Here is a 22,478-nt window from a genome sequence, read left to right on the forward strand (position 1 = left end):
AAATGAGCATTTATGGTTAAAACGTATATAATTAATTTTTAATTTTTTTTTAGAAAATGAGCGATGCTTTCTATAGATGAGACCCTTATTCCTCGTCTGGGATCGTTTAAAGCCCTTTGAAGCGGCACTGAAACTGTAATTTTAACCTTCAACTGTTTGGAGGCCATTGAAGTCCACTATATGGAGAAAAATCCTGGTATGTTTTCCTCAAAAACCTTCATTTCTTTTCGACTGAAGAAAGAAGAACATGAAAATTTGAAAGTGAACTAATCCTCCCTCTCCCTCTCCCCTCCCCTCTCTCCCCTCCCCCTCTCCCCTCCCCTCCCCTCTCCCCTCTCCCTCTCCCTCTCCCTCTCCCCTCCCCTCTCCCTCTCCCCTCTCCCTCTCCCTCTCCCTCTCCCTCTCCCTCCCTCCCCCTCTCCCCTCCCCCTCCCCCTCCCCTCTCCCCTCCCCTCCCTCTCCCTCTCTCCCTCTCCCTCTCCCTCTCTCCCCTCCCCCTCTCCCTCTGCCTCTCCCTTATCTTTACTGCCCTTCTCTGCTACTATTTTTCTCATGTTCATGTGCTGGTAATGCAATAAATGTCACATGTTGTGAGCTTATGTTAATGTAAACAAGCCATGTTTAATAAAAGCAAAATGTTTATAATGAAAGAGTTTATTGACTTATGAAATAAAATGTTGCAGCTGTTTGTTTATTTGTATAGTTTTGAACATGTAGCCAGAAAGCATTAATACCTGTAACACACTAACTTTTTTAACTTCTAAATTGCAGTGTAAAAGTGTAAAATTGACTTAACCTTAAACTATAATGTATGCAATGCACATTGAAACTGAAATTATATACACTTACAGATTTGCAAATGGCAGTAGAAAGAGAAGAGTATTATTGTAGTTAATAAAGCATGAATAGCTTGCATGGCATGTTGCATCCAATCTTAAATCTACTTTTGTAAAGAAAGCAGACTCAGACCAGTCTTTGGGTCTCTAACACACCTCTCCACAAGTTGCAAGTATGTGAGGTTCTCCTGTGTGTTGGGATCAAAAAATCCCGTGGTGTCATCATCTGGATCAGAGAGGATCTTGTTCATCTCCTCATCAAAGTACCCTCTTTGGTAAGCCACCTCCACAGGGACACGATGGCTGTGCACAGGATCAATGATGCCCCCTGTAGCAATCTGAGCTTCTAGCAGACGAATACCATGGTCCTTGACAATCAGATCTTTTTTCAAGGCCTGGAACAAGGAGATTGTTTTTCCTGTGTAGGGGTCTGTGTAACCAGTAACTGCCCTCTCTGCAGACAGTAGTTTGCTTTTCCATTCTGTCCCAACAATCCCTTCAGCCACTGCCTGCTCTACTGGCAGTTTTTTGTTCTTCACTGGGTCAATCATAAAGCCAGTGGCAGCCTGGGCTTCAAGTAAAACCAAAGATGTTCCAGGTGTCAGAAGTCCCTTATTTTTGGCTTCAAATATGCTCATGGTCTGTTTGGTAGACTGCACAAATACACCAGCAATGCTGTTTGTTCCTTTCAGGTATTTTCGCACAGAGTCCATTTCACTTACATGATCAACTGTGACTTTTCCAGAAGTTAGGTCTTTGTACATTTTCTCATCAATGACTTTGGATTGCAGTAACTCATCAGCACTCACATCCTTTCTGATACCTTGGAAGTTGTGCTTCTGGGTTATCTCTGTTGTTGCTGTGGTTGTGGTAGTAATGGTTTGGGTGCTTGTTCCTGATTTCTGTGATACCAATGTCAGAACTATTTCTAAGAATTCTTCAATAGTTATTGTACCCGACTTAAACTGCTGCACCAGTTCTCTCCTCTTTTCCTCAGAAATGTAATTTGAATATAGCAGATCCCAAAGAGTCACTAGCTCTCCTCGGAATTTACCTCCTGCTTTCTGTGTGGTCATAGACTTGAGGATACTCTTTGTATGTTCATCAATGAAGAAGTAGTACTCGCCCTTTTTCGCAATCACAAGGAGGCTCAGGCCAGTGATGGGGTCTCTAACACACCTCTCCACAAGTTGCAGGTATGTGAGGTTCTCCTGTGTGTTGGGATCAAAGAATCCCTTGGTGTCATCATCTGGATCAGAGAGGATCTTGTTCATCTCCTCATCAAAGTACCCTCTTTGGTAAGCCACCTCCACAGGGACACGATGGCTGTGCACAGGATCAATGATTCCCCCTGTAGCAATCTGAGCTTCTAGCAGACGAATACCATGGTCCTTGACAATCAGATCTTTTTTCAAGGCCTGGAACAAGGAGATTATTTTTCCTGTGTTGGGGTCTGTGTAACCAGTAACTGCCCGCTCAGCAGACAGCAGTTTATTTTTCCATTCTGTCCCAACAATCCCTTCGGCCACCGCCTGCTCTACTGACAGTTTTTTGTTCTTCACTGGGTCAATCATAAAGCCAGTGGCAGCCTGGGCCTCAAGTAAAACCAGAGATGTTCCAGGTGTCAGAAGTCCCTTATTTTTGGCTTCAAATATGCTCATGGTCTGTTTGGTAGACTGCACAAATACACCAGCAATGCTGTTTGTTCCTTTCAGGTATTTTCGCACAGAGTCCATTTCACTTACATGATCAACTGTGACTTTTCCAGAAGTTAGGTCTTTGTACATTTTCTCATCAATGACTTTGGATTGCAGTAACTCATCAGCACTCACATCCTTTCTGATACCTTGGAAGTTGTGCTTCTGGGTTATCTCTGTTGTTGCTGTGGTGGTGGTAGTAATGGTTTGGGTGCTTGTTCCTGATTTCTGCGGTACCAATGTCAGCACTATTTCCAAGAATTCTTCAATAGTTATTGTACCCGACTTAAACTGCTGCACCAGTTCTCTCCTCTTTTCCTCAGAAATATAATTTGAATACAGCAGATCCCAAAGAGTCACCAGCTCTCCTTGGAATTTACCTCCTGCTTTCTTTGTGGTCGTAGACTTGAGGATACTCTTTGTATGTTCATCAACGAAGAAGTAGTACTCGCCCTTTTTCGCAATCACAAGGAGGCTCAGGCCAGTGTTGGGGTCTCTAACACACCTCTCCACAAGTTGCAGGTATGTGAGGTTCTCCTGTGTGTTGGGATCAAAGAATCCCTTGGTGTCATCATCTGGGTCAGAGAGGATATTGTTCATCTCCTCATCAAAGTACCCTCTTTGGTAAGCCACCTCCACAGGGACACGATGGCTGTGCACAGGATCAATGATGCCTCCAGTTGCAATCTGAGCTTCTAGCAGACGAATACCATGGTCCTTAACAATCAGATCTTTTTTCAAGGCCTGGAACAAAGAGATTGTTTTTCCTGTGTAGGGGTCTGTGTAACCAGTAACTGCCCTCTCTGCAGACAGTAATTTGCTTTTCCATTCTGTCCCAACAATCCCTTCAGCCACTGCCTGCTCTACTGAAAGCTTTTTGTTCTTCACTGGGTCAATCATAAAGCCAGTGGCAGCCTGGGCTTCAAGTAAAACCAGAGATGTTCCTGGTGTCAGAAGTCCCTTATTTTTGGCCTCAGATATGCTCATGGTCTGTTTGGTCGACTGGACATATACACCAGCGATGCAGTTTGTTCCTTTCAGGTATTTTCGCACAGAGTCCATTTCACTTACATGATCAACTGTGACTTTTCCAGAAGTTAGGTCTTTGTACATTTTCTCATCAATGACTTTGGATTGCAGTAACTCATCAGCACTCACATCCTTTCTGATACCTTGGAAGTTGTGCTTCTGGGTTATCTCTGTTGTTGCTGTGGTGGTGGTAGTAATGGTTTGGGTGCTTGTTCCTGATTTCTGCGATACCAATGTCAGCACTATTTCCAAGAATTCTTCAATAGTTATTGTACCCGACTTAAACTGCTGCACCAGTTCTCTCCTCTTTTCCTCAGAAATGTAATTTGAATATAGCAGATCCCAAAGAGTCACCAGCTCTCCTTGGAATTTGCCTCCTGCTTTCTGTGTGGTCATAGACTTGAGGATACTCTTTGTATGTTCATCAACGAAGAAGTAGTACTCGCCCTTTTTCGCAATCACAAGGAGGCTCAGGCCAGTGATGGGGTCTCTAACACACCTCTCCACAAGTTGCAGGTATGTGAGGTTCTCTTGTGTGTTGGGATCAAAGAATCCCTTGGTGTCATCACTTGGATCAGAGAGGATCTTGTTCATCTCCTCATCAAAGTACCCTCTTTGGTAAGCCACCTCCACAGGGACACGATGGCTGTGCACAGGATCTATGATGCCCCCTGTAGCAATCTGAGCTTCTAGCAGACGAATACCATGGTCCTTGACAATCAGATCTTTTTTCAAGGCCTGGAATAAGGAGATTATTTTTCCCGTGTTGGGGTCTGTGTAACCAGTAACTGCCCGCTCTGCAGACAGCAGTTTATTTTTCCATTCTGTCCCAACAATCCCTTCAGCCACCGCCTGCTCTACTGACAGTTTTTTGTTCTTCACTGGGTCAATCATAAAGCCAGTGGCAGCCTGGGCCTCAAGTAAAACCAGAGATGTTCCAGGTGTCAGAAGTCCCTTATTTTTGGCTTCAAATATGCTCATGGTCTGTTTGGTAGACTGCACAAATACACCAGCAATGCTGTTTGTTCCTTTCAGGTATTTTCGCACAGAGTCCATTTCGCTTACATGATCAACTGTGACTTTTCCAGAAGTTAGGTCTTTGTACATTTTCTCATCAATGACTTTGGATTGCAGTAACTCATCAGCACTCACATCCTTTCTGATACCTTGGAAGTTGTGCTTCTGGGTTATCTCTGTTGTTGCTGTGGTGGTGGTAGTAATGGTTTGGGTGCTTGTTCCTGATTTCTGCGGTACCAATGTCAGCACTATTTCCAAGAATTCTTCAATAGTTATTGTACCCGACTTAAACTGCTGCACCAGTTCTCTCCTCTTTTCCTCAGAAATATAATTTGAATACAGCAGATCCCAAAGAGTCACCAGCTCTCCTTGGAATTTACCTCCTGCTTTCTTTGTGGTCGTAGACTTGAGGATACTCTTTGTATGTTCATCAACGAAGAAGTAGTACTCGCCCTTTTTCGCAATCACAAGGAGGCTCAGGCCAGTGTTGGGGTCTCTAACACACCTCTCCACAAGTTGCAGGTATGTGAGGTTCTCCTGTGTGTTGGGATCAAAGAATCCCTTGGTGTCATCATCTGGGTCAGAGAGGATATTGTTCATCTCCTCATCAAAGTACCCTCTTTGGTAAGCCACCTCCACAGGGACACGATGGCTGTGCACAGGATCAATGATGCCTCCAGTTGCAATCTGAGCTTCTAGCAGACGAATACCATGGTCCTTAACAATCAGATCTTTTTTCAAGGCCTGGAACAAAGAGATTGTTTTTCCTGTGTAGGGGTCTGTGTAACCAGTAACTGCCCTCTCTGCAGACAGTAATTTGCTTTTCCATTCTGTCCCAACAATCCCTTCAGCCACTGCCTGCTCTACTGAAAGCTTTTTGTTCTTCACTGGGTCAATCATAAAGCCAGTGGCAGCCTGGGCTTCAAGTAAAACCAGAGATGTTCCTGGTGTCAGAAGTCCCTTATTTTTGGCCTCAGATATGCTCATGGTCTGTTTGGTCGACTGGACATATACACCAGCGATGCAGTTTGTTCCTTTCAGGTATTTTCGCACAGAGTCCATTTCACTTACATGATCAACTGTGACTTTTCCAGAAGTTAGGTCTTTGTACATTTTCTCATCAATGACTTTGGATTGCAGTAACTCATCAGCACTCACATCCTTTCTGATACCTTGGAAGTTGTGCTTCTGGGTTATCTCTGTTGTTGCTGTGGTGGTGGTAGTAATGGTTTGGGTGCTTGTTCCTGATTTCTGCGATACCAATGTCAGCACTATTTCCAAGAATTCTTCAATAGTTATTGTACCCGACTTAAACTGCTGCACCAGTTCTCTCCTCTTTTCCTCAGAAATGTAATTTGAATATAGCAGATCCCAAAGAGTCACCAGCTCTCCTTGGAATTTGCCTCCTGCTTTCTGTGTGGTCATAGACTTGAGGATACTCTTTGTATGTTCATCAACGAAGAAGTAGTACTCGCCCTTTTTCGCAATCACAAGGAGGCTCAGGCCAGTGATGGGGTCTCTAACACACCTCTCCACAAGTTGCAGGTATGTGAGGTTCTCTTGTGTGTTGGGATCAAAGAATCCCTTGGTGTCATCACTTGGATCAGAGAGGATCTTGTTCATCTCCTCATCAAAGTACCCTCTTTGGTAAGCCACCTCCACAGGGACACGATGGCTGTGCACAGGATCTATGATGCCCCCTGTAGCAATCTGAGCTTCTAGCAGACGAATACCATGGTCCTTGACAATCAGATCTTTTTTCAAGGCCTGGAATAAGGAGATTATTTTTCCCGTGTTGGGGTCTGTGTAACCAGTAACTGCCCGCTCTGCAGACAGCAGTTTATTTTTCCATTCTGTCCCAACAATCCCTTCAGCCACCGCCTGCTCTACTGACAGTTTTTTGTTCTTCACTGGGTCAATCATAAAGCCAGTGGCAGCCTGGGCCTCAAGTAAAACCAGAGATGTTCCAGGTGTCAGAAGTCCCTTATTTTTGGCTTCAAATATGCTCATGGTCTGTTTGGTAGACTGCACAAATACACCAGCAATGCTGTTTGTTCCTTTCAGGTATTTTCGCACAGAGTCCATTTCGCTTACATGATCAACTGTGACTTTTCCAGAAGTTAGGTCTTTGTACATTTTCTCATCAATGACTTTGGATTGCAGTAACTCATCAGCACTCACATCCTTTCTGATACCTTGGAAGTTGTGCTTCTGGTTTATCTCTGTTGTTGCTGTGGTGGTGGTAGTAATGATTTGTGTGCTTGTTCCTGATTTCTGTGATACCAATGTCAGAACTATTTCTAAGAATTCTTCAATAGTTATTGTACCCGACTTAAACTGCTGCACCAGTTCTCTCCTCTTTTCCTCAGAAATGTAATTTGAATACAGCAGATCCCAAAGAGTCACCAGCTCTCCTTGGAATTTACCTCCTGCTTTCTTTGTGGTTGTAGACTTGAGGATATTCTTTGTATGTTCATCAACGAAGAAGTAGTACTCACCCTTTTTCGCAATCACAAGGAGGCTCAGGCCAGTGTTGGGGTCTCTAACACACCTCTCCACAAGTTGCAGGTATGTGAGGTTCTCCTGTGTGTTGGGATCAAAGAATCCCTTGGTGTCATCATCTGGGTCAGAGAGGATATTGTTCATCTCCTCATCAAAGTACCCTCTTTGGTAAGCCACCTCCACAGGGACACGATGGCTGTGCACAGGATCAATGATGCCCCAGTTGCAATCTGAGCTTCTAGCAGACGAATACCATGGTCCTTGACAATCAGATCTTTTTTCAAGGCCTGGAACAAAGAGATTGTTTTTCCCGTGTAGGGGTCTGTGTAACCAGTAACTGCCCTCTCTGCAGACAGTAATTTGCTTTTCCATTCTGTCCCAACAATCCCTTCAGCCACTGCCTGCTCTACTGAAAGCTTTTTGTTCTTCACTGGGTCAATCATAAAGCCAGTGGCAGCCTGGGCTTCAAGTAAAACCAGAGATGTTCCTGGTGTCAGAAGTCCCTTATTTTTGGCCTCAGATATGCTCATGGTCTGTTTGGTCGACTGGACATATACACCAGCGATGCAGTTTGTTCCTTTCAGGTATTTTCGCACAGAGTCCATTTCACTTACATGATCAACTGTGACTTTTCCAGAAGTTAGGTCTTTGTACATTTTCTCATCAATGACTTTGGATTGCAGTAACTCATCAGCACTCACATCCTTTCTGATACCTTGGAAGTTGTGCTTCTGGGTTATCTCTGTTGTTGCTGTGGTGGTGGTGGTAGTAATGATTTGGGTGCTTGTTCCTGATTTCTGTGATACCAATGTCAGAACTATTTCTAAGAATTCTTCAATAGTTATTGTACCCAACTTAAACTGCTGCACCAATTCTCTTCTCTTTTCCTCAGAAATGTAATTTGAATATAGCAGATCCCAAAGAGTCACCAGCTCTCCTTGGAATTTGCCTCCTGCTTTCTGTGTGGTTGTAGACTTGAGGATATTCTTTGTATGTTCATCAACGAAGAAGTAGTACTCGCCCTTTTTCGCAATCACAAGGAGGCTCAGGCCAGTGTTGGGGTCTCTAACACACCTCTCCACAAGTTGCAGGTATGTGAGGTTCTCCTGTGTGTTGGGATCAAAGAATCCCTTGGTGTCATCATCTGGGTCAGAGAGGATATTGTTCATCTCCTCATCAAAGTACCCTCTTTGGTAAGCCACCTCCACAGGGACACGATGGCTGTGCACAGGATCAATGATGCCCCCAGTTGCAATCTGAGCTTCTAGCAGACGAATACCATGGTCCTTGACAATCAGATCTTTTTTCAAGGCCTGGAACAAAGAGATTGTTTTTCCCGTGTAGGGGTCTGTGTAACCAGTAACTGCCCTCTCTGCAGACAGTAATTTGCTTTTCCATTCTGTCCCAACAATCCCTTCAGCCACTGCCTGCTCTACTGAAAGCTTTTTGTTCTTCACTGGGTCAATCATAAAGCCAGTGGCAGCCTGGGCTTCAAGTAAAACCAGAGATGTTCCTGGTGTCAGAAGTCCCTTATTTTTGGCCTCAGATATGCTCATGGTCTGTTTGGTCGACTGGACATATACACCAGCGATGCAGTTTGTTCCTTTCAGGTATTTTCGCACAGAGTCCATTTCACTTACATGATCAACTGTGACTTTTCCAGAAGTTAGGTCTTTGTACATTTTCTCATCAATGACTTTGGATTGCAGTAACTCATCAGCACTCACATCCTTTCTGATACCTTGGAAGTTGTGCTTCTGGGTTATCTCTGTTGTTGCTGTGGTGGTGGTAGTAATAATTTGTGTGCTTGTTCCTGATTTCTGTGATACCAATGTCAGAACTATTTCTAAGAATTCTTCAATTGTTATTGTACCCGACTTAAACTGCTGCACCAGTTCTCTCCTCTTTTCCTCAGAAATGTAATTTGAATACAGCAGATCCCAAAGAGTCACCAGCTCTCCTTGGAATTTACCTCCTGCTTTCTTTGTGGTTGTAGACTTGAGGATATTCTTTGTATGTTCATCAACAAAGAAGTAGTACTCGCCCTTTTTCGCAATCACAAGGAGGCTCAGGCCAGTGTTGGGGTCTCTAACACACCTCTCCACAAGTTGCAGGTATGTGAGGTTCTCCTGTGTGTTGGGATCAAAGAATCCCTTGGTGTCATCATCTGGGTCAGAGAGGATCTTGTTCATCTCCTCATCAAAGTACCCTCTTTGGTAAGCCACCTCCACAGGGACACGATGGCTGTGCACAGGATCAATGATGCCCCCAGTTGCAATCTGAGCTTCTAGCAGACGAATACCATGGTCCTTGACAATCAGATCTTTTTTCAAGGCCTGGAACAAAGAGATTGTTTTTCCCGTGTAGGGGTCTGTGTAACCAGTAACTGCCCTCTCTGCAGACAGTAATTTGCTTTTCCATTCTGTCCCAACAATCCCTTCAGCCACTGCCTGCTCTACTGAAAGCTTTTTGTTCTTCACTGGGTCAATCATAAAGCCAGTGGCAGCCTGGGCTTCAAGTAAAACCAGAGATGTTCCTGGTGTCAGAAGTCCCTTATTTTTGGCCTCAGATATGCTCATGGTCTGTTTGGTCGACTGGACATATACACCAGCGATGCAGTTTGTTCCTTTCAGGTATTTTCGCACAGAGTCCATTTCACTTACATGATCAACTGTGACTTTTCCAGAAGTTAGGTCTTTGTACATTTTCTCATCAATGACTTTGGATTGCAGTAACTCATCAGCACTCACATCCTTTCTGATACCTTGGAAGTTGTGCTTCTGGGTTATCTCTGTTGTTGCTGTGGTGGTGGTAGTAATGATTTGGGTGCTTGTTCCTGATTTCTGTGATACCAATGTCAGAACTATTTCTAAGAATTCTTCAATAGTTATTGTACCCGACTTAAACTGCTGCACCAGTTCTCTCCTCTTTTCCTCAGAAATATAATTTGAATACAGCAGATCCCAAAGAGTCACCAGCTCTCCTTGGAATTTACCTCCTGCTTTCTTTGTGGTCGTAGACTTGAGGATATTCTTTGTATGTTCATCAACGAAGAAGTAGTACTCGCCCTTTTTCGCAATCACAAGGAGGCTCAGGCCAGTGTTGGGGTCTCTAACACACCTCTCCACAAGTTGCAGGTATGTGAGGTTCTCCTGTGTGTTGGGATCAAAGAATCCCTTGGTGTCATCATCTGGGTCAGAGAGGATATTGTTCATCTCCTCATCAAAGTACCCTCTTTGGTAAGCCACCTCCACAGGGACACGATGGCTGTGCACAGGATCAATGATGCCCCCAGTTGCAATCTGAGCTTCTAGCAGACGAATACCATGGTCCTTGACAATCAGATCTTTTTTCAAGGCCTGGAACAAAGAGATTGTTTTTCCTGTGTAGGGGTCTGTGTAACCAGTAACTGCCCTCTCTGCAGACAGTAATTTGCTTTTCCATTCTGTCCCAACAATCCCTTCAGCCACTGCCTGCTCTACTGAAAGCTTTTTGTTCTTCACTGGGTCAATCATAAAGCCAGTGGCAGCCTGGGCTTCAAGTAAAACCAGAGATGTTCCAGGTGTAAGAAGTCCCTTATTTTTGGCTTCAGATATGCTCATGGTCTGTTTGGTTGACTGGACATATACACCAGCGATACAGTTTGTTGCCCCAAGGTATTTTTGAATAGATTCCATATTGTTTATATCTTCATCATCTACTTCTTCATTGATAAGCTTTCTCATCATTTCTTTTGAGATGATTTTAGCCTCAAATAGTTCACTTGCAGACACTTGTTTTCTCAGACCTTTAAAAGAATGCCTTTTTGTGGTTACCTCAATTATCATTGATGTCACCATTTCTGTTATCTCCTCAATTGATAGTTTCTTTTGTTTGTATTGGTCAAGTAGATCTTTTCTTTTTTCTGCAGATATATACTCTGAGTGTAGTACATCCCAAAGTGACACACGTTTGTCTGCAAACTTTCCAGCATTGATAATCACTGATTTTTCTTTGAAGACATTTATTATTTGCTTGTCATTGTAGGTTGAGCTTTCAGCACTCTTTTCAGTTATTGGGAGAAGCAGCAGGCCAGTTGTTGAATTCTTTTCACATTTCTTCATGAGCTGATGGTAGGTAAGAGGTTCTTTTGTTTGGGGGTCTGAAAACCCTTTTTCACTTTTACTAAGATTTGCCAGATAATCACTGGTCTCCTTATTCAAGCATCCTTTCATAATTGCTTTCTGAACAGGTACCCGATAGCTTCCAATTGGATCAATAATTCCCCCTGTGGCAAGCTGTGCATCTAAAAGGTTCAGTCCATGTTTCCGAGGGATGAGGCCTTTATTCATTGCTTCAAATAAGCATATCTGCTTATTTGTGTATGGGTCTGTGAAGCCAGTGACAGCACTTTCAGCCAATAGCAAGTGCTCCAATATCTCTGGTCCGATAATTTGAGCTCTGACAGCCTCCATGACTGAGTGATGTGTGTTTTTGATTGGATCGATAACATATCCAGTTGCTGCCTGAGCCTCAAGCAACAACAGTGCTGCATCGGAAGTGAGTAAGCCTTCAGATTTTGCCATGTATAAACTTAACACTTTTCCTGATGGATGAAGTTTTACTCCAGCAATACTTCCAGTGCCCTTCAAATACTGTTGTACAGATTCAAGTTTAACCACATTTTCAAGCATCTCCTTACCATGTTGCAGCTCTTTGTAAGTACTGGTGTCAATGATTCCAGAGTCATACAGCTGTTGCGCAGAAACAGGTTTTCTTAGGCCCATTGTTGTTTGAGGGGCTGCTTCTTTCTGTTCTAGTGTTTGAATATTTGTGATAACCATGGTGCCAACATCCTTGATATTTATCTTTCCCAAACAATATTGTTCAAAGAACTGCTGCCTCTGTTCATCTGTGAAGTATACAGAATGAATTATCTCCCAAAGAGACAGTGATTTCCCACAGAAACGGCCAACAGGAATGATAACTTTGTTTTTCTCAAATTCTTCCTTAATCTCAACATCTGAGATAATTTTTTGTGATTTTTCTTGTATTTTAACTTTTTCGGCAACTGGAAGAAGTAAAAGACCAGTATCGGGATCCTTGATGCATCGTGCCATCATCTCCATGTAGGTCAGATTTTCTTGTGTGGTGGGATCAAAAAATCCTTTAGTGTCATCACTTTGATCAGCAAGGATTTGATTTAAGTCAGAGTCAAAATAACCCTTCCGGAAAGCAACATCAAGTGGCAAATGTAAACATGTTAAGGGATCAATGATGCCACCTGTAGCAATCTGGGCTTCAAGCAGACGAATGCCATGCTGCTTTACAATAAGTTCTTTCTCGATTGCTTCAAAAAGTGATATTTTCTTGCCTGTGTATGGGTCTTCGTAACCAGTGACTGCTTTCTCAGCAGCAAGCAGCTTTTCATACAACTCTGGAACAATGATTTTCTGCTTCAGTGCCTCATCAACGGTGAGTTTCTTGTTTTGTATTGGATCAATAATAAACCCAGTGGCAGCCTGTGCTTCAAGAAGACACAATGCAGTGCCAGGGGTAAGATGGCCTTCTTTTTTGGCTTTGTAGATGCTCATTTTCTGATTAGACTTTTGTAATATTACACCTGCTATACAGCTTGTTCCCCTGAGGAAGTTTCTCACAGTGCCCATCTCAATGAGATCTTCGATTGTTAGCTTCCCCTGAATCACATTTTTGTATGTTTTTTCATCTATTATTCCCAAATTCAGCAGCTCCAAAATAGAGATTTTTCCCCTGAGACCATCTACACTGAGGTCAGCATTTCTTTGTACTTCTTTGCTCTCAATGATCTCTAAAATTATTGTAATGATTTCTTCAATTGTGATTGTTTTTGACTTGTAACATTTTAACAGATCCTGTCTTTTCTCCTCAGACAAATATTCAGAGTTGATGATATCCCAAAGTGTCACATTCTTGTTGCTGAATCTGCCATATCTCACAGAGACATATGTGGTTTGGAAGGCCTGTTTGGTGCTGTCCCCTATCTTGACTCTCTTGTCGTTCCCTTTGATTGTCAAAAGGCAAAGGCCTGTGCTTTGGTCAGTGACACATCTGGACATAAGCTGCATATAAGTAAGGTTTTCATGAGTGTTTGGGTCAAAGAATCCTTTTGTGTCATCTGTTGGATCACAAAGGATCTGATTCATTTCAGTATCAAAGAATCCTCGTTTATAAGCAATATGAACTGGAATGCGATGGCTATTTACAGGATCAATAATGCCCCCTGTGGCAATCTGGGCCTCTAGCAGACGTATACCATGATCTTTCACAATTAAATCTTTTTGCATTGCTTGGAACAATGAGATTTTCTTGCCAGTGTATGGATCGTGGTAACCTGTCACTGCCTTCTCTGCTGATGATAGTTTTGCATGAAGATCAGCCCCTACCACCCGTGCCTTCACTGCATCATCTACAGTAAACTTTCGATTAGCAATTGGGTCAATAATGAATCCTGTTGCAGCCTGGGCTTCAAGAAGAACAAGTGATGTTCCTGGCCTCAGAATTCCTTTTTGTCGGGCTTGGTAGATTGACATCACTTGTGAGTCAGGAAGCAGCACACCAGCAATGCTTGGTTTACCTTGTAGATATGTTTGCACAGATTCATTCTCCGTAACATCTTTGACAGTCTTTTTTCCTTCTCTGAGATCTTCTAGATCGTGCTCTGTGATGATATCAGCCTCGACAAGCTGGTTTGCACTTACTTTTTCCCTTATACCTTCAAAAACTGCATTCGATGTTTTCACTGAATGTTCAATGATCTCCAGGACTTTAGTGACTATAATTTCAATCGTGAGTGTTCTGTTTCTGTATTGCTGGATAAAGTCTTGCCTTTGCTGTTCAGTGAAGTATTCAGACATAAGTAATTCCCAGAGAGAAACAGTCATTCCCATGTATTTTCCACATGTCACTTTAACCATGACACCCTTGAAGACTTTTTTGATGTCATAGCCAATGAATGTGTAATTCAGACTACCAGATGGATCTTGAATGGGCAACAATGTGAGTCCTGTAGAAGGGTCGATGACACAACGATCCAGCAGTTGCAGATATGTCAGATTATCCTTTGTGTTTGGGTCAAAGAATCCTTTAGTGTCATCTTCAGGATCCTTAAGGACGGTGTTCATTTCCTCATTAAAGAAGCCACGATTGTATGCTACATCCACAGGAACTCTGTGACTGTTTATGGGATCAATAATTCCACCAGTTGCAATTTGTGCTTCAAGCAAGCGGATTCCATGCTCCTTCACAATCAGTTCCTTCTTCAGAGCTTGAAAAAGAGAAATGGTTTCACCAGTGTATGGGTCCTTGTAACCAGTAACTGCACGTTCTGCTGCAAGCAATTTTGCATGGTATTCTGGTCCTACAAGTTTTTGTTTAATGGCTTCATCTACAGTGAATGTCTTGTTTTCAACAGGGTCAATCATGAATCCAGTTGCAGCCTGTGCTTCTAGCAGAATCAAAGCAGAACCCGGCATGATTATTCCTTGTCTCATTGCCTGGTATATGCTCATTTTCTTATTCGTTGCGAGCACAGCTACACCCCCAATGCTCTGTTTACCTTCTAGATATTCTTTCACTGTTTCCATTAACATCACATCCTGGGTGGTGGTTTTACCATCATGTAGATTTTCAAATGTCTGTTGGTCAATTATTTTTGATGCCAGCAGCTCAGCAGACGTCACACCTCTGCGGAGGCCTTTAAATGTGATGTAGATCGGGAAAAGCAGTAAACCTGTTTCTGGGGCTGTAGTGCATTTCTTTATCAGGGATGGATAAGTGAGGTTTTCCTGAGAGTTTGGGTCATAGAATACTTTTAGAGCATCCATCTGGTCTCTGAAAAGATCTCTGTCATACAGACCTCGCCCATAGGCTTGTTCTTCTGTTAGGTAGCATTTTTCAATAGGGTCATAGATCCCTTTGCCAGAGATCTGTGCCTCAAGTAACCTAATGGCATATTCTTTTGGAATTACATCTTTCTGCATGGCCTGGAAGAGTGAGATTTGTTGGTTGGTATAGGGATCTATGTAGCCCATGATGGCCCTCTCTGCTAATTGAAGTTTCTCTTTCATTTCACGTCCAACAATGCCTTCTTTTACTGCATCTTCAACAGAGCATGTCCTGTTTTTGACAGGGTCGATGATTCCTCCTGTTGCAGCTTGGGCCTCTAACAGTGCCAGACATGTTCCTGGATTCAACAAGCGTTTCTTGTAGGCTTGATATATTGTAATGGTTTCTTTTGAATGTTCAAGAAACACTCCAGCTACTGGCCCATGAGAAATGCCGTTTTCCTGAGCTGACATCTTTTTTGTGGGCATTTTTCTTGCACCAGGTTCTGTGGATTACATAAGAATAATTATTAGTCATGCATTTAAAATATATATATATATATATATATATATATATATATATATATATATATAACAAAGAAAAATGTTTTTGCAATTGTTTTTGTGTGTTACCCTAATGGTGCTTTGTCTTTGTTTGTGCTAAAGTGGAACTATTCCAAGTATACTTAAATACAAGAGTATACTTAAAGTATACTTAAGTTTTGAAATGCAGAATTCACTCAGCATAATCTTCAAATGTATTTTGGAGACATTAGAATTGCAATTCAATTACACTGTAAGAGTGTTGAACATACATTAATATTATACTGATAACAAAGATTTAGTGATTTTAACACACATTGCAATGGCATTCCAAATAAACTTGAAGTGTGCTAATGGCATCATTATAGTGTGCTTCAAATAGGCTACAATAATACAATAATCTTTATAAATAAAGTCACAGCTTAAGCATTTGCCTTTTACAGACACCCCCGGTATACCAGTAACTTACTAATCCAGTGAACATCAGTGAGACAATGGGAACATGACAATGGCAATGAGTCATGCTCAAAAGTTTACATATCCCTTGCAGAATCTGCAAAATGTTAATTATTTTAACAAAATAAGAGGGATCATGAAATTACATGTTATTCTTTATTTAGCATTGTGCTGAATAAGATATTTTGCATAAAAGATGTTTACATATAGTCAAAAAATAGCTGAATTTATAAAAATGACCCGTTCAAAAATGTACATACCCTTGATTCTTAATACTGTGTGTGATTACCTGGATAATCCACAACTGTTTTTATGTTTTGTGATGGTTGTTCATGAGTCTCTTGTTTGTCCTGAACAGTTAAACTGCCCAACGTTCTTCAGAAAAATCCTTCAGGTCCTGCAAATTCTTCAATTTTCAGCATCTTTTGCATATTTGAACCCCTTCCAGCAATGACTATGATTTTGAGATGCATCTTTTCACACTGAGGACGACTGAGGGACTCAAACACAAATATTAAAAAAGGTTCAAACATTCACTGAAGCTTCAGAAGGAAACTCGATGCATTAAGACCTCTGGGGGGGGGGGGGGGGTGAAAACTTTAATTTGAACATCAAGATGAATTTTATTTAATTTGTCTTCCGGGAAACATGTGAGTATCTTCTGTAACTTCCGATGGGCAGTACTAAATTAAATAATTTGATATTTAAACAAAAGACAAATTTGGACATCTTCATCTTGTTCAAATGTTTTCACCCCCCAGTTCTTAATGCATCGTGTTTCCTTCTGGAGCATCAGTGAATGTTTGAACCTTTTTTAATAGTTGTGTTTGAGTCCCTCAGTTGTCCTCAGTGTGAAAGGACAGATCTCAAAATCAGTCACTGCTGGAAAGGGTTCAAATATGCAAAACATCCTGGAAAACTGAAGAATTTGCAGGACCTGAAGGATTTTTCTGAAGAATATTGGGCAGTTTAACTGCTCAGGACAAACAAGAGAATCATGAACAACCATCACAAAACATAAAAACAGCCGCATTCAGGGTATGTAAATTTTTGAACGGGTCATTTTTATAAATTCAGCTATTTTTTGACTATATGTAAACATCTTTTATGCAAAATATCTTATACAGCACAGTGCTAATAACACACATTTTGCATGATCCCTCTTATTTTGTTAAAATAATTAACATTTTGCAGATTCTGCAAGGGGTATGTAAACTTTTGAGCACAACTGTATATGTATATTGAATGTAGAAACCAGTACGGGCTGGATTCACACTCGGGTCACTGTTGCACAAGAGCACTCGGTTTACCTGTTGTGCCACCATGCAGATATGGACAAAGCAAAACTGGGGTTACTTTGTTTTCTCTCTATTGTCTCTCTGTACAGCTATAGGTGAAGCAAAAATATTTTTTTCCATTAATGATAGCACAAATCATATGGATTAAAAGACTGAATTGCTGAGAAATGTCTCAATATCAGTACAGTAGGTGGTGCATGAAAATAAACGTGAAACGGCCTATAGCTATATAACACGAAAGTGCATTAAACTTTAAGCTATTGAAGAAATAAAACCAGCAGACTCAACATTAAATATCAAGAATGTTTTGCTTCCCTTTTCCCATGACCTGTCATTAAAGGTGCTCTAAGTGATGTCACACGTTTTTAGGCCAAAACATTTTTTGTCACATACAGCAAACATCTCCTCACTATCTGCTAGCTGCCTGTCCCCTGAACACACTGTAAAAAAAACGCGGTCTCTGTAGTCGCCACAAGCTCCGAAAACGGCAACAAAAACAAACTGGTGCAGCCTGGACCACGAATCATAATAAACACGCTCCAGCCAATAAACGACAAGAACGATTTTAATTGCGCGTTCATGACTGTTTCAGGAAGTGCGAAGGGGAGGGGGAGGAGGAGAGGAGGGAGGGTCTAGTTAGCCTCTGTTTTGTTTGACAACACTTCGAACGTCAACAGGAAGTTACTCCGCCCAGGATCGCTTAGAGAACCTTTAACGCAACATGAAGCAATTGCATAAACTGGCATAACATTAGTTTTAGTGCGTGCACAAGAGTAAAAAAACAGATAGTTCCATTCGTTGGTGGAAAAAAAGTGAACGTGCAGAACTGCTTGTGTTTCAGTGTGTGCGGATGGAATAACACAATACGTAACATTAAATTAAAATAATTTACTTTTCATGCAGTTAACGTTTCTGAATTTATTTGACATTTTAACTTTTTGTGTAATTTTTGAGGACTGGTCAGGATCATTTTGATAATTTGTGCTATAGAAATACATTTGAATTGAATTAAACAATAGCCTACCCGATATTCAAAGTGTGGGCAAATTATTGAAAAGGTAAAGGTAATTATAAAACTTACTTTATGATTATTTTTTTGCAACTCAAAACATATTTCTTGTAAACATTAATTTAGGTCAATACTAATTTATACTCAAGTAGAATTCAGTTCAAAGAAACTACAGAAACAAACTAGATGTTTCAGGAGTTGCATTTTTTTCAAGTCATGTCGGAAAGATTGTATTTATGAGTTAAAATGCACATGAACATTAGCACAACTCATAATTTTTGGTAACTTTGGATTTTCTTAAAGGGTTAGTTCACCCAAAAATGAAAATTCTGTCATTAATTACTCACCCTCATGCCGTTCCACTCCCGTAAGACCTTCGTTCATCTTCAGAACACAAATTAAGATATTTTAGTTGAAATCCGACAGCTCAGTGAGGCCTCCATAGCCAGCAATGACATTTCCTCTCTCAAGATCCATAAAGGTACTAAAAACACATCTAAATCAGTTCATTTGAGTACAGTGGTTCAATATTAATATTATAAAGCGACGAGAATATTTTTGGAGCGCCAAAAAAAAACAAAATAACGACTTATTTAGTGATGGCCGATTTCAAAACACTGCTTCAGGAAGCATCGGAGCATTATGAATCAGCGTGTCGAATCATCTGTTTGGAGCACCAAAGTCACGTGATTTCAGCAGTTTGACACGCGTTCTGAATCATGATTCTAAACGCTGATTCATAACGCTCCAAGGCTTCCTGAAGCAGGGTTTTGAAATCGGCCATCACTAAATAAGTCGTTATTTTGTTTTTTTGGCGCACCAAAAATATTCTTGTCACTTTATAATATTAATATTGAATCACTGTACTCACATGAACTAATTTAGAATTGTAGTACCTTTATGGATCTTGAGAGAGGAAGTGTCATTGCTAGCTATGAAGGTCGCATGGAGCCATCGGATTTCAACTAAAATATCTTAATTTGTGTTCCGAAGATTAACAAATGTCTTACGGGTGTGGAACGGCATGAGGGTGAGTAATAAATGACAGAATTTTCATTTTTTGGTGAACTAACCCGTTAAGAGTTTCCGAGTTAGGTGAGTGATGGTGAGAAAACATGTCAGAGGCAATGCATGCAGAGTCTGCCCTAGTGAAAAAAAAAAAACTACCAAAATGTATTTAAAATAGGCCTACATTAATTTCATACAAACCCATTAATATATTTACTGACTTAAATATTCTAATTAAACTTTATTTGGAAATATGCACAATGCATATTTCTTAATAGTAAGCCTAAAATGTGTTTAATATCACTATTAGTAAGGATAGTATGATCACTGTATAATTTGAATGCAAGATATTTAAAGTGTACCTTAAGTGTACTACTTGCAATAGTTCCACTTTAGCACAATCAAAAATACTTGTAATAGTTGGGTGTCAACACAAAAATACTTCAAATTCCAGTTTAGCAGACTATACCAATTTAGCATACTAAAAGTACAATTGCAGGGTATTTATATTAAGTACATAAATATGTAAATGCATTTGTAGTATACTTAGCATAAAATAAATGTATTTCAAATACATTTTAGTATATTTATTTTTCACTAGGTCATGGGTTAACAATGAAAGCAAACCATCTTTATCATGTCCTGACAAGAAAAACATCTTGAGCATTGCATCATTTGGAAAAGTGTTTTGCATCAACACTGTAAGCAATGGAAAACTGGAAATACAGGATGCTGGTGTACTTTAAGAATGTCAGAATTAATGAATCATTGACCCAGACAAGCTTTTCACTTGTCAGTTACACAATCATGCACATAAGTATTTGAGGTGCATTTTCCTACATAAAGCAGTAAAATTGAGCTTACATATGCATTGGTCCCAGATACGAATTTCTGCATAACTATTGCGAAGAAAATTTTCTATGAAAATGTATTTTTTATATTTTTCACAAAACAGTCAAGTCATATATTACAAGAAAGCTCAAGGAATTTGCCCATGTAGTTTATTTCATTGTGTGACAATCATAGATCAAAGAATTGCGCAGTGAAATACGATCACAAGCGTCACATTCCAACTCTGATAACTGCTTCAATCAGCCACAAACAGCTACAACTACACAACATGTACTATAATATTTATCACTTTCAGCAGTGTTTTATGTATTTTCAAAGGGTTTTCTGTAATATTGCATTTATACCACTGTATATGGGTATGGAAAGACTTTACATTTGGGTAGGCGGAAATTACATAAAAAAGTAATATTCTTCCTTTCAGGTGCATTTGAATAACTCTTGCATACAACACGATAGAGACACAACTCTTTTTTTCCAGTGTTTGCTGACATCTAGAGGAAACAGAACTGTCTGCAGGGTGCTACTGCACTCAGGGTCTGAGTTATACACTTTCAAAAAAAGAATTTATAAGGAAAAAAAAGAGCCTCTTTTTTATTACAGGGGTTATTACAGCACAGACAACATGTACTATAATTTTTATCACTTTCAGCAGTGTTTTATGACACTTCCATTCTTCCTTAATAAAGGACAATTAATGACACATGTTTTGAATGAATGAATTCCCTAATTAAACTCCACACTGCCATTATTTTGAACACACCCCTCTCAAAGAATGAGTCAGTTACTCAGAACAAGTAGCACGGATGTCATGATAGTAAGGTCTGTTTCTATTACACTACAAGTAAATTATTTGCAATGTATAATGTCACTTGCATGTCACTGAGACATAAAACATGGATAACATCTAGAAAAATACTTATAAAAGGAAAATGACAACTATACACTGTGGCAACTATAGTTGCCGGTGGGCTTATTTGGCTGTACTGCTATTTTTTTAACACAACTGTACATCACCATTTTAATGACTTTATAACAAGGATGTGACATCCTTATGTAAACAGTGAATGTTTGTGCAAATTCTTCTGCAAGTGATGTTTGCTTTAAATGATATCTTAGTTATAAAGTTTCACTGCTGCGGTCAGCCATGAATAGCTTTCTTCTAGCAAGGAGCAAGTAGGGGGCTTTAAACCCTTGCACAATGAAAATGGCTGATAATGGCTTCTTCCTGTCCAAATTCCTTGGATGCAGTCAGTGTTAGGCATAAAAAAAAGATTTTTGAAACCAAATTGACTTAAAAGAACACTCAAATGAACACTAGTTTAAATACTTTCTGTGAAGCTGTATATACAATGCATTATGTTTATTGTATTGAATCATAAAGGAATTCTAATGCACATTGTAATGCCCCCCCCCCCCCCATTTTTAAAAAAAATCAAAACTATGCATTATTACCATAGTGAAATAGTGTAATGCAGAGTAACAAGTGTTTTAATGCATTGTACTATTTTTTTATTCATTTAGAATAACTGAGAATATATACCTTATTAGGTGACACTGCATTATATATACACAGAAAACCTTAGCCTACTTTCGAAATTTAGTGCCCAGGCAAAATTATTTACTTTCATGTGTTTAGCCTTTGAAAGTTACTTTTGATAAAGTGTCTAAATTCATAAAGTAAATGTTTAACCAGTCCTCTAACCATCTAAAAAGTACATTACATTATGCATTACATTATAGTGTGCATTGTCTGCAAATATTTGCCCATTCGCAAAGCATTTTGGCTCTTTATTGCTAAGAGGTGTGGTCGAATAAGTGAACATGTGTTGAACATGACATTCTTGAGGATTATGAATTATGGCACCACATTCAGTTGCCTGAAAGTCCTTGCTTTACATGAAGTTATCACTGCTAGTTTTTTAAAGCAAACAACAATGCAATTACAAGAACAATCTTTAGCTTGTTATCCAAGACCAAAAAAAAAAAAAAAAAGTTTCATAGCTACTTGAACTCGTTCTTACCTCTTTCAGTGTTTTTGCTAGAAGCTAGGTTTCACTTAGGATCCAGTCAGAGTCCAGTTGAGGGTGTTTCTTTCTGGTCACTTGATGTGGTCAAGCACACTGTGGACACTCAGTGAAAAGCTGAGTATGCTTCCTTCCTTCCTTTCCTCTGTTTAATATACTGATCAGTCAGGGCCAAAACCCACCCCCATGAACACTCCCACTCTTGCCTCAGAGAAAACAAATACCTTGCAGCTCAGTGAAGGAATTGCCCTCTGCTTTTTCATTAATTTGTGTATGTTACTTAAAATGGGGTTACTGGGGACAAACTGACTGCCAGTTTTTTTTTTATTGTTATTATTATTATTATTCCCTCCAGCCTCAGTG

General features: G+C 40.4%; 1 protein-coding gene across 1 annotated transcript; it reads right to left on the bottom strand.

Annotated features, from left to right (window-relative positions):
* Nucleotides 1–638: 638 nt before the first annotated feature.
* Nucleotides 639–22,266, bottom strand: eppk1 (epiplakin 1). Its single transcript, XM_048202384.1, is given in 3 exon segments — nt 639–7,302; nt 7,305–15,431; nt 22,113–22,266. Coding segments are annotated over 2 exon segments (14,472 nt in total). The 5' UTR covers nt 15,415–15,431; nt 22,113–22,266; the 3' UTR covers nt 639–940.
* Between the last annotated feature and the right edge of the window lie 212 nt (nt 22,267–22,478).

This window comes from Megalobrama amblycephala, linkage group LG9 (assembly GCF_018812025.1).
Source record: "Megalobrama amblycephala isolate DHTTF-2021 linkage group LG9, ASM1881202v1, whole genome shotgun sequence".
Lineage (NCBI taxonomy): Eukaryota > Metazoa > Chordata > Actinopteri > Cypriniformes > Xenocyprididae > Megalobrama > Megalobrama amblycephala.